The following is a 12,379-nucleotide window of genomic DNA, read 5'->3' on the forward strand; positions in this document are numbered from 1 at the left end:
CATGATATTCAAGCTCATTTTCATCCTTTTTTTTTTAATAAGAGATTTATGAAGGGAGTAGATCGGGCAGACCAATCATCTTCATCATCATCAATGTCCCACTCCATTCGCCCCGGTGTGGTTTGGGCAGACCAATACCTGGCATATATTACTCTTCCTTGCAAGAAGTAAAAAGGAATAAGAGGGTAACATTTTATTTAGTGAACTGTGCTTTATTCAATGCTTTTAGATAGTTCTATTTCCTGAATCCCCAAAGAAAATTGAGGTACAAGCAGTTTCTGATGGGAGTTGCTAGGGAATGGTTGGCTGAAAGTGTAGCTCCCATGGATCCCCAAACTTCCTTTCCTGATGGCTCTATAAAGAGAGCCCCCAAACAGGACCCCCCTAGCAGACAATCCAGACAAATAAGGGATCATATCCTGGAGAACAGTCCAGCAACTGGGGCGAAGAAAAACCCAACTAGAGTGTGTCGTGAGTGTTCGAGCAAGAGTAAGCGCATTGAAACAAGTTATATGTGCAAACAATGTTGTGTGCCCCTTCACAAAGGTACCTGCTATTCCAATTACCACACCAGAAAAGAGTACTAGGACTATTCAGGAAAGCCTCCAGAAAAAAACAGTAGTCCTTCAAAGGTTAGTGAAGTTCTAACAGTTTATTTAAACGCATGCACTCCAGTTTGGAGGTAATCAGAAAGTGGCCGGGAACAGGGCCGTGCATGGGGTGAAGGTCACCCGGTCTGCAATGTGTTAAGAGCTTGCCAGGTAAGACATGAAAATTCATGCAAATTTTGTATTTTCTGAATGTCTGAATTTTTGTTTATTTATTTCAACTTCATGAGCTTTGATTTTTATTTTTCAGTTAATTACAAGGCAAATAATAGGGTGGGGATGACAGCCACCACTTTTACAGAATGGCTTCTACAGCTGAATACAAAAATGAAGGCAAAAAATTGGAAGATCATGCATCTGTTGGATAATCCACCAAAATTTGAGAAAGTTGAGCTGTGTTAAATCCCACCTGACTGCACTTCCATACTTCAACTGCAGGATATGGGAAGCATCAAAACTTAAAAGATGAAGTATTGTACAAAAATAATTGAGACGGTGCTAACAAATTTGGAACAGAAAATGCAAAATCCATTTAAAGTCAATCGAAGAAACTTGTGACATGGTGTTAAACAGCTGGGTGGATGCTCAACCACCAACTGTACAGAACGGTCTGAGAAAACGCACGACTTGTATAAATCTGCAAGGAACGAAAGAACCTGCACAAAGCCATCTCTGTGTGCATTCTCTCCGAGTGGACGGGTGACCCATAGAGGAAGGAGCACAAGAGAAGGTCACACGCTGTCTGGCCACCATACCGTGCACATCGTGAAGACTCGATGATGCAGAATTTCATTGCCACTTCTGTATTAGTTTTTGTGCTCTTGTTGTTTTGTTGGTTTTATATACATTTTTTTCTTTTGTCGTTTGTAATCCTGTAATACCTTCACACGTAGCATATACCTTATTAGTAATTGTTCTAAAATAAATAGCATTGTGTAGCATGTTATTCTAGTGAAAGCATGATTTGAGTTACATTATGGCTCTTATTTCAAAGTCTGGTATCAAATCCCGACAACCATTAAAGGGACAAGCCAGACAAATAGTCTATGATGCAGCTGCTCACCTATGAGAACAGAAAACCATTCATAAACTGAATTATAATGGTGTGGCTTCAACAAGTGAAGCAAGGGGGTATTTTTGACATTCTCTGGTGAAGCATATAATAGTGGAAGGGAAGATGTCTATGGCCAAAGGTCCATTCAACTCCATGCTTTATACTTTGTCACTTCACATTTACTTTCATTCTTTTAATTGAATTGAATTGATTTGCATTGCTAGCATTAATGAGAGATTAACCTCAATCGTAAAAGCCTGAGAGCAGCTTGTACTTGTATGTGTTTATGGCAACTTAACAGCTAGCCAGCCAACCATGAACATGCTCATCCTTCATCCCGTATTATCAGCGAAGATCAGAGAGCACGAAAGCGAGCTGCGCGAACCGAACTAGACGAAGGTTCCTTTGTTTGTAGCTTTATACACAGTGATGAATGCAACGACATCATCTATGAAGAAGAATAACAACACAACCCTGAGGAAAATCTGGAATTGTATGGAAATGCGACTGGAAAGAACAGTGATGTGCCTCTTGATGATTATTTTTGTCAGTATTTCCAGAGTGCAGTGATGAATTGGTAATCATAGAAGTGAAGGACGGAATGAAGAAGGTAGATACAAATGATGTTTATGGTGATGTACAAACTTAAAAAAATCTATTTAGAATTGCTGGGACAAATAAAATAAATTCAATGCATTACAAAGGAACAGTTGATTGCTTTGGAAGATCCAAGGTCAGAATTTATTACAGAAACTATAAAAAGCAAAAAATTAAAAAAAATTACTCATTTCCTTCCAAAATAGAGGAGTCCAGAAACAACTTGTTTCAGAGCTACTACCGGTATGTCATGCATTACATTTTCTATTGTGCAGTTAAACTAGAAAAACTCTATAGTATTGTGGTGGGTTATCAGGGTCCTTAAATTTACAATCACTACATCAACAGATAGTGTGCTTTACAATTCATGTAACTGCTATGTACAGCTTTTTACCTCTTCACTCAATCACTCACTCACTCACTCACTCACTCACTCACTCACTTGGGAGATCACACAGTACTCCAGCACAATGAACTTGTGACCTCCACAGCACAGTGTCATTCTGGAACAATACCCTTCACAACTCACAAGGCTCACTGAACTCCGTGTAAGTGACTGACAGACTCATTCCCAATGAACAACTCGTCACAGATTTGCGACCATCTCGTAACTGCTTATGTTCACTTGCAACTGACGCACATATGACTGAATCAGTCAAGACTGCTTGATTCTCACCGGTTTCCACTTCCAGATCATTCTGGGTGCCTACTCCATTATTAATCAGTGTCCAGTTCTTTCTAGGAGCTTCCTTATCGTGAGCCTAAAGAATATGCCGGCTCTACTGTTCTACCTGCTGCAGGCCCATCCATAATGTCGTCGCTCCGCCGACACCATCGCGTTTTGATAGCTCCCCTGCAATTTCGACCTTCATTGTCACAGTATATTGTGAAAAATATAGAGGTATATCTTTGCTTAGTGTGGTTTATAAGGTCTTAGCTAAGGTTTTGTCTATGAGACTCATTCCACTGGTTGAGCAGATACTAGGAGACTACCAAAGTGGCTTTCGACAGGGTAGATCAACAACAGATCACATCTTCACTGTCAGGCAAATAATGGAGAAATGCTATGAATATAATGTGGATGTGCATCAGCTGTTTGTGGATTTTCGGCAGGCTTATGATAGTGTGAAGAGAAGGAAACTGTATCAAACAATGATGGACATGGAGTTCCCAACTAAATTGATAAGACTGGTACAAATGACCCTAACAGGTACTAAATGCATGGTTAAAATAGAAGGAAATCTTACTAAAGAGTTTGAAGTAAACCAAGGTTTGCAGCAAGGGGATGTGTTATCTACCCTGCGTGTGATGAGAAAGGTGGAGGTCAGTAATCCAGGCGGTACGCTGTTCAACCGTGTAACACAGAATCTGGCTTATGCTGATGATCTTGATATGCTGTCTAGAAGATTGAAAGACCTAGAGGAAGGACTGGATAGGACATGAAAGAGGAAATAAAAGAGAGGATTGCTGCGGGCAATAGGGCTTACTTAGCTTTATTGAAAGTGTTTAGATCACGCAGCCTTGGTAGAAGATTAAAGTTGACAGTCTATCGAACAGTATTACGACCAGTGGAAACTTATGGCTCTGAAACATGGACAATGACCAAAGTAGATGAAGAACTGTTGAACAGATGGGAGAGAAAAATACTGAGAAAGATTTTTGGCCCAGTGAAGGAAGGGGAATTGTGGAGAATAAGGAAAAAGAAGGAATTGGAAGAACTCTATGGACATCCAAGTATCGTAACCGAAATAAAAAGCAACAGATTAAGGTGGTTGGGACACGTGGAGAGAATGCCAGATAATAGCGATGTCAAGAAGATCTATAAGGGAAATCCAGGTGGTAGAAGATGGAAAGGAAGACCCCGGAAAAGATGGCTGGATGATGTGGAGGAGGATTTAAGAAAGATGGGAATAAGAAGATGGAGGAGGCGTGCAGAAGATCGTGAAGATTGGGCTACAATCGTCAGAGAAGCCAAGGCCCTACAAGGGATGTAGCGCCGAGGAGTAAGTAAGTAAGTATTGTCACAGTATAGGGGCTGCCTGGCTGAGGCAGTAAAGGCATGCTCGGTTCACCCAGAAGTAGGTGGGATCGATTTCCCCTCAGGAATTCACAACTAAGTATTTATTTTCCACCTAGTCGATACAATGATTGCCTAAGGCAATTTAATGGTTAAAAGTGGTACATGTTTCTTATATTATCAACATCTTCAGCCACATAACACTGTTTAGATGAAAAATACATAAATTGACAAAGTAATGCTTTAGAAGAAGTGTTCTCAAAATTAACATAAGATTGACAACATTAAAACAAACAAAAATATATATTTTCTCTAGAGATTTTTGTTTGTTTTAATGTTGTCAATCTTATGTTAATTTTAAGGACACTTCTTCTAAAGCATTACTTTGTCAATTTATGTATTTTTCATCTAAACAATGTTATGTGGCTGTAGATGTTGATAATATACTAAACATGTACCACTTTTAACCATTAAATTGCCTTAGGCAATCATTGTATCGACTAGGTGGAAAATAAATATTTAGTTGTGAATCTATTGAAGTGCGATAAGGACCATGAAGCTAATTTTATGTAACCCCCTCAGGAAGTCAAAAAATTTAAGAAACGAGATCTCCACTTCCGGAGGTGCACATGGCCCTGGGGTTCACTCAACCTACACCAAAAATGAGTACGAGGTTAATTCCTGGGGGCAAAGGCAGCAAGGCATAGAGCTAACCACTCTACCCCACAAAGTGCTGAGGTTACAGAATGCAGAAGCCTTTACCTTCCATCCCTCCCAGGGCCTTCGTGACCTGTATGAAAATGACTTTATTTTGCTTTTATTGTCACAGTATGTACGTATATATTGCGGATTTAAAAAAATATTTTTAGCTTCTGTACATGTTACCTTGAATTAACCTGTGGGTCAAACTGTATCTGCTGGCAATTTTTATACACTCAATTTAACAATAACATTGATGTAACAATATGATCTACTTTGGTCTGAAAATATTGTTATACAGAGGTTTGGCTGTATAAAGATAAAGCAACGTCAGGTCAGCATGGAGAGAGAATAACAGAAAGAAGAAACAAGGACAAACATGAAAACACAAGAAGACAAATGCAATCTCCACATCTTCATAAAATTCTCACATTAAGACAAAAGATCGGTCTAGAGATGGCCCTTCAATGAGTACTGAAACCTGTCCTGATGAAACTGGGAAGCAGGAATTATTTTGTCAGGGACTGAGACGAAATGGATACAGAACATCGGGGTCTGATGAGAAGAGAGCCAATCAATTTGAAGACACTAATGTATGAAGATGTGGAGATTGTCCTTTATCTCTTGTATTTTTTCATATTTGTTCATGTTTCTCTTTTCTGTTCCTGTGTCTTTTTGCACTGACCTTTCAATATTTTTATCCTAATATGTGTTCTTATCTGTGTTATGAATTAAATAACTCAACTTACTGCAACTTCTTTCTTCACTTAACTTCACCAAAATAAATTCCTCTTACCTGCTTGAGCGAGTCCCTGTAGAGACAGTGGATAGTGCCATCTGCTAATGCCACCATAACATAGCAAGGTGGTGGAATTTTTGAAGTAGTAACACATACCACATTAGAAGTGGAGAGAAAGTGTGACTGATGTTGCCACAACTGAAACATAGTACAACACAATTCATGCCAAACAATCGAGGCATAATTTTAAAACACTGTCATTAATAATAATAGTAGTAGTAATAATAATAATAATAATAATAATAATAATAATAATAATAATAATAATAATAATAATAATAATAATAATAATAATAAAAATCATCAGCATCATCATCCATCATCATCGGATCCTAGGAAGTCAACCAAGGAGGGGGTTTTACAGCCCTGGCAAATGGGAGTGAAATGCGTCATTGCTATCATCTGCATCAATAAACTATTGGATTACACAAGAGAATCCAACTAGCCTCTTTCACTCCAACTCCAGCACTTAACCTACAAGAGGTGACCCTCTTAAGCCGAGCAACCCAGTGGAAGGTTGGGTAATCAATCCCAGCAGGAAACTGGTTTGGTGAACCTATCAGTGCTGGAGGCTCCAAGACTCACAACATTGGTCGGTGCGAAATATCATCGACCCCAGTCTACAGTTTTTCAAATGTGAAAAGCATGGAGGAAATTTCAGGTAAAGCTACTACCACAGGTGGTAACCAATTCACTGTCGTCTTGTACGACATTAGCGGGACTTCGGATTCTTGGGAGCCTGCATGACATGCTCAGAGGTATTGGAGACTCCACGGAAGATCAGACATAGAGCCAAGAATTTCTTTGCTACCTTTAACGCCAATTCTCTCCAGAAGGTTGAAAGTCTGAAATAGCTCACAGATATCATATCTGAACAGCAAATTTTAATTGCAGCAATTCAGGAAACAAGATTTACAGATGAGCAGGCCTTTGAATCTGAAGGTTACAGGATCTTTAAAGGTAAACCTGGCAAATGTATCACACAAACTGTCCCCCATCTCAGCACAGGATTTGTAGTCAACAAAAAGATTCAGGACTCAATCACAAATTTCACCTCTGTGAATAGCAGAGTCTCGAATGCGTCCTTTCGAAGCATAAACAAAATGTATACTACTGTGAGCGTTCATGCGTCGATCAACCAAGACCCGGAGGGAACTGAAAGATTCTGGGAAGAACTTGAGGATATTTTACCAAGATTCCAGACAAACATACCATCATCTTGCTTAATGCCAATATAAATGGTCCGTTATTGGACATTATAAATTTTCCAGCTAACTCATTCCTGGTTGCCAGCATTTCGCCCCCATGTGCTAAGTTGGGCTCATCGGTTGGTACTTAGCACACCCACCTGGTCGCATGGCTAGTGCAGGGCCACTGCGTAGGCTATGGGAATCAACATCTATATCATCTGATGGCCAAGCAGGCATCAATTTTTGGTAATGGGACAAAGTCTTTCATAGTGCATTGGCACTGCTGGTGGCTCCAAGTAGCTCCATGGCTAAGGCATCCTGAGTTTGAATCCTTGTCGGGTCAGGGATTTTTAACATTCATTGATTAATTCCTCTGGCCCAGGGACTGGAAGTTTGTCCCAACTTCTTCATTAGAATTCATCTTAGTTAGGGCCCCATTCCCCCAGATGCACAGGTCGCCTACAGGACGTCAAGATTTTATCAACTTAACCATTGTGGTTTGATTTTATAATCAATCTCTACTCCTATAAATACTCATTTGATATTTAAAATCAGCCTTGTCAATACTTAGTTATTTAATTAATTATTTGCTATCACCTAAAACACCGTATATGTTTTGAGAATCTTATTGTCCTCTTCCTCAGTGGTTTTTCACACCACCAAATATCTCTTGGACCTCTTTACTCATTATTGAACACCAAACACCAAATATCTCATTTCAAATATCACCTGATATCTCTTAACTGATATCTAATATGTGGTATAAATGAAATAAAATATATCATAAATGTCATAAAAGAACACTAAACTACACTATTCTATTTACAATCTTCTCAAAATGTCATCCTTGCTTATCACCTAAAAACATAATCAATTTATTAAAATTAGCGTCTCTTAAAATTTTACGAAAATCTTCAAATTCAGAGATTACGTCAGTTAAATGTTGCTGGTACAGTATTTCCATCTGTTCTCAAACACTCCTTAGAGTGGTAGCTTTTCACTCCAACCTAAGTGAATATGTTTGTTGTTCATACATAAACATAATTGGCCGTAACCATAGCATTGGGCAACATGCCTGTCAGTAGAACATCATTATCAAGATCAATATCTTTTCACCTCTATTAGCAAATTGAAAAATTATTATTTCTGACACCCGAATCTGAAACTCTGTCAGTTGTAAAACATAAAAATGTAAAAATGTATTTCAAGCACCAGTAGAGTAATGTTAATCCGGCCCCGCGGTGTAGGGGACAATGCGTCCGCCTGTCACCCGGCGGCCCCGGGTTCGATTACCAGCTGGGTCAGGGGTTTTTAATTGTAAATGATTAATATCCTTGGCCTGGGGACTGGGTGTTTGTGTCATCTTTAACGTTCCTTTCCTCACATTCAACACTCTACACTTCCACAATTCCAATTACACGCAGGTTCATATCATATGGTGCAAGTAGGGGCAAAAGATCTCTATAGGTCGAAGCCCCGAACAAATAGCATTTAAAAAAAAAGGTAATGTTAACCTTTTTACTATAAATTCACATGCAAATACGTAGCCTTTCCGAAATTTAACCAGACGCGAGAATATACAGTGAAACCTCGTAAGGGATTTCCTCATTAAAACGATTTCTTGCTTAGCACTTCATAAACTCGAAATCCCATTTCACGTTGTATTAAATCTACATTTTAAAAAATCTCGTTTATCGCGTCACAGATTTGATTTTCACTATTACCACGTAGTATGATCACATTTTTCCTAGCCCTGAAAATGTTCTTTGTCATCCTTTGTGAAAGGAACAGATTTTCAACACTGATTAGAGCCCTCGTCAGGAGGTCTTTGTATGCCCATTCACATCCTGTGGTAATTAAACAATAATAATCAGAACCAGCGTAGTGATACACTGAGACATTTACAAGACATTTGTGTTTTGACTACGTATCAAGGAACCTTCTTTTAATCTTGGAATAGTGAGAGGCTATGTACATACTTCAATGTGTCACTGCACCAGCTTTATTATGCCGTTGCTCTTTTGTTTTGACGGTTTGTTTGACACATGGTGGAAATGGACGTATAAAGACTTTTAATGTTTATATTTCAATGTGTAACTACACCAGTTTCACTTAATATGTCCTTACTCATTTATATGTAATTTGTTTTATGGCTGATGATGACATTCAAATGTCGAAACCGGTCCCATGTTAAATAAATGTTGTGAATAACATCTATACAACACATAATTAGTATTGAATAGGTGGAACCTTATAAATAACTCATCTCTGTTTTCAAATTATGTTTACAGAACAACAGTCGACGAATATTACTAATCGACTCTGACATTCCCTTCTACAGTAGAAGTCTGATACAGCGAGTACGGCATATAACGAGAACTCCTGTTATAGCGACGACTTTTTTCTGTCCCTTCAAAATTCCTATATTAAACTGTGTATCGTCCTTCGGTTACAGCGAGAACCCTATCACTGACGCATCCGTTATTACGAGCGATTAAGCGCACGCGATTTTTTCCGTTACCAATATTTATGCACCCCAGCAGTGATATTGCATGCGATCGATTACCTTCAGCACCGTTTCCTCGCTATGTGCACTAGCAAGTTCTCTTCTCAACATTCGAAGGCAATGTCGGAGTCGATTAATAATACCCATCGACAGCTGTTCCATAAAGAAAATTTGAAATGAAAGAGAACATATTTTCGTAACAAATGCGTAAATAACATGTACGATAACGGTTGTTAACTCGTTAAAAATTAAAGCTGACTAAACGACCGCTTAATTTTGAGGCTAAATACTGCAATTAAGTAAGAATGGGATACACCTCGAGATATGGCAGAGTGCTTAATTGATTTCAGAGGTTAGTTTATATTTTGTCACGTCTGGTTAAATTACAGAAAGACTAATATGAAAATTTATAGGGAGAAGGTTATCATTTCTCTACTGGCGCATGAAGTATGTTTTCATCATACGTACAGTACGGTTAAGTTAGGATAAGTGATGCTGTTTGAATAAGAAAACTGAAAAGTTTGCAACAAAATGCGATGGATCATCTTCTCACTTTGTGCATTTGCGAACTCTCTCGTTGACATTCGGAGACGATGTTGGCGTTGATTAATAATACCCGTCGACTGCTGTTCTCTAATGAAAATTCTAAATGAAAGAGGATAACACGTTTTCGTAATAAATGCGTAAATAACGTGGCCGATAGCAGTTGTTAACTCGTTAAAAATAAAGACTGAAGTAAACGATATCTTAATTTTAATATTATATACGGAAATTAAGTAAGAATGTGATACACCTCAAGATATGGCAGAGTACATCACTGATTTCAGAAGATATTTCATATCTTCTCGCGTCTAGTAAAATTTCGGAAAGGCTATTTACATGTAAATTTTTAGCGAGGAGGTTATCATTTCTCTACATGCGTTTCAAATATGTATTCATGATACATAAACGGTTAGGTGACGCTGTTTGAAGAAGAAAACTGAGGTGTTTGCTACAGAAACCTCTGGAGTGATCCTGTATTTCTACGAATCCAAGACTTTTTATTTCTCAGAATCTCATGCGAAAACTCAAGGGTTGTTGCATTCGCGGCCTAACAGTAACTTAATGGATACCACTGGCAACTACCGTGGTAACCACGCTGCTTCTTTTCACACGCGCACAGAACTCGTTGACAATAAACGACCTCCTCTTCACTATACTGTACATCGCTAGCCACGACAACCGGTTGTACAGTGCCTGTGTGCAACGACACTGGATCTCAGGAAATAGTGAAAAGAGAATGGTGTTCTATTAGCCTCTACAAAAAAGTTTCTCAAATCTGCAGAATGGCATTAAAACATGCGACCTTTTGAATTCTTAGAAAGGCCATCGCTGCTCAGTGGCAGAGTTCTATTGTACATGACGCTTAGTAAATTTAAGTTTTAGAGACAACAGAATATTTTCGTGATGTGTAGTCGTATTGTACAGATACGTGGAGAAGGTATTGCCGGCAAATTTTCAATGGGTTCTAGTCGATATTATGATGCCAATTTTAAGTTAATGGTTATTAAACACTCGGAAATGTAGAATAATTGTGCAGCCGCAAGAAAATATGGCATACACCTAACTAAAGCCAATATTTGGCGTTAGTGTGAAGACAAAGAGCTAAAAATGCATACTGTACAAAAAATTAATTCAGTGGTCCGCAACAAGGATGCTTTAAAGAAGTCGAAGATGAAATTGTGAGGTATGTGCACGAAAACGCAATGGCAGAATGGGCATACCGTGGCACAATAAACTCGCTCGTTGACTTTCAACGTCCGCGATTAGGCCTATACATCGCTAAGCGCTGAATTTGGCCGAACCCGGCAAGCGAGACGTGCATGGAGCGGTAGCCGGTTATATCTGACGTTGAGTAAAAGTAACAGTTTTATACACAGCAAGAACAATTTCCTAATGGATCGTCGTATTGTAGAGACGCATGGAATAGGTATTGCCGGCAAATTTTCAACGGGTTCTCTTCGATATTACGGTGCCAATTTTAAGTCAATGGTCCTTAAACCCGCGGAAATAAATAATAATTGCGGATCCGCAAAAAAAAAAAAAAGGGAGGGCATGACGAAAGTCAATATTCGGCGTATAAACATAGTAAAAAATGCGTAGGCCTACTGTACAACAAGGCATTCATATGAATTTACAAAGTACTTTTTGAGCCTGATTTTAATTTTTTGAAGGAAAACGTGGGGTTCATCTTGAATTCGGAGAAATACGGTACTATATTTTTTCAGAATGAAATTAAACATACACTTCCACGTAGTATCGGATTTCAAAAAATAACAAACAAGTAAGCCATAGTGTGGATATCATTTGCGGAAATGCAAGTTTTGAACAAACTGATTGCCGTTTCACACCGATTTTTATGTGTGTGGGAGGTTTTCCGACTTTTATACAAAAATCGGATATAACGATAATCCGCTTTAGCGAGTAAATTTTTCGCTGTCATGAATTCTCACTATAACGGACTTCTACTGTAGTTAGAACGTCGACGAGAGAGCTTGCTGGTGTACATAGTGCGAAAAATATATCGAAGATGATCGTTCACATTCATTGTAAATTAAAGGTTATGAATTTCATGTTTTTGGTCCGTATTGAACTGAGAATAATATATAAGTAATAATAATAACAACGTAAACGTTTCCACCTTTTCAATACTAAAATATATTCACAAAATTATAAATTACACGGTACTAGTTTCGACCCATCTAGGGGTCATCATCAGCCGTATTGGAGCAAAGATCACTTTTGGCGAAATCCTAAGAAAATGTTATTTTAAAGAATAACAAGTGAAATGAGATGTTATTATGGTAATTTTTTTTTTTTTTGCTAGGGGCTTTACGTCGCACCGACACAGATAGGTCTTATGGCGACGA

General features: G+C 38.5%; 1 protein-coding gene across 2 annotated transcripts in view; it reads right to left on the reverse strand.

Moving 5' to 3' along the window:
• The window catches only part of MED16 (mediator complex subunit 16), a 163,798-nt gene that overhangs the window by 94,920 nt on the left and 56,499 nt on the right, over window positions 1-12,379 (reverse strand). For both annotated transcript variants that reach the window (XM_067146880.2, XM_067146878.2), the window contains exon 7: window positions 5,772-5,912. In XM_067146880.2, the coding sequence (XP_067002981.2) occupies window positions 5,772-5,912 (141 nt within the window). The remainder of the gene's footprint in view (window positions 1-5,771; window positions 5,913-12,379) is intronic.

Source organism: Anabrus simplex, chromosome 5 (assembly GCF_040414725.1).
Source record: "Anabrus simplex isolate iqAnaSimp1 chromosome 5, ASM4041472v1, whole genome shotgun sequence".
Classification (NCBI taxonomy): domain Eukaryota; kingdom Metazoa; phylum Arthropoda; class Insecta; order Orthoptera; family Tettigoniidae; genus Anabrus; species Anabrus simplex.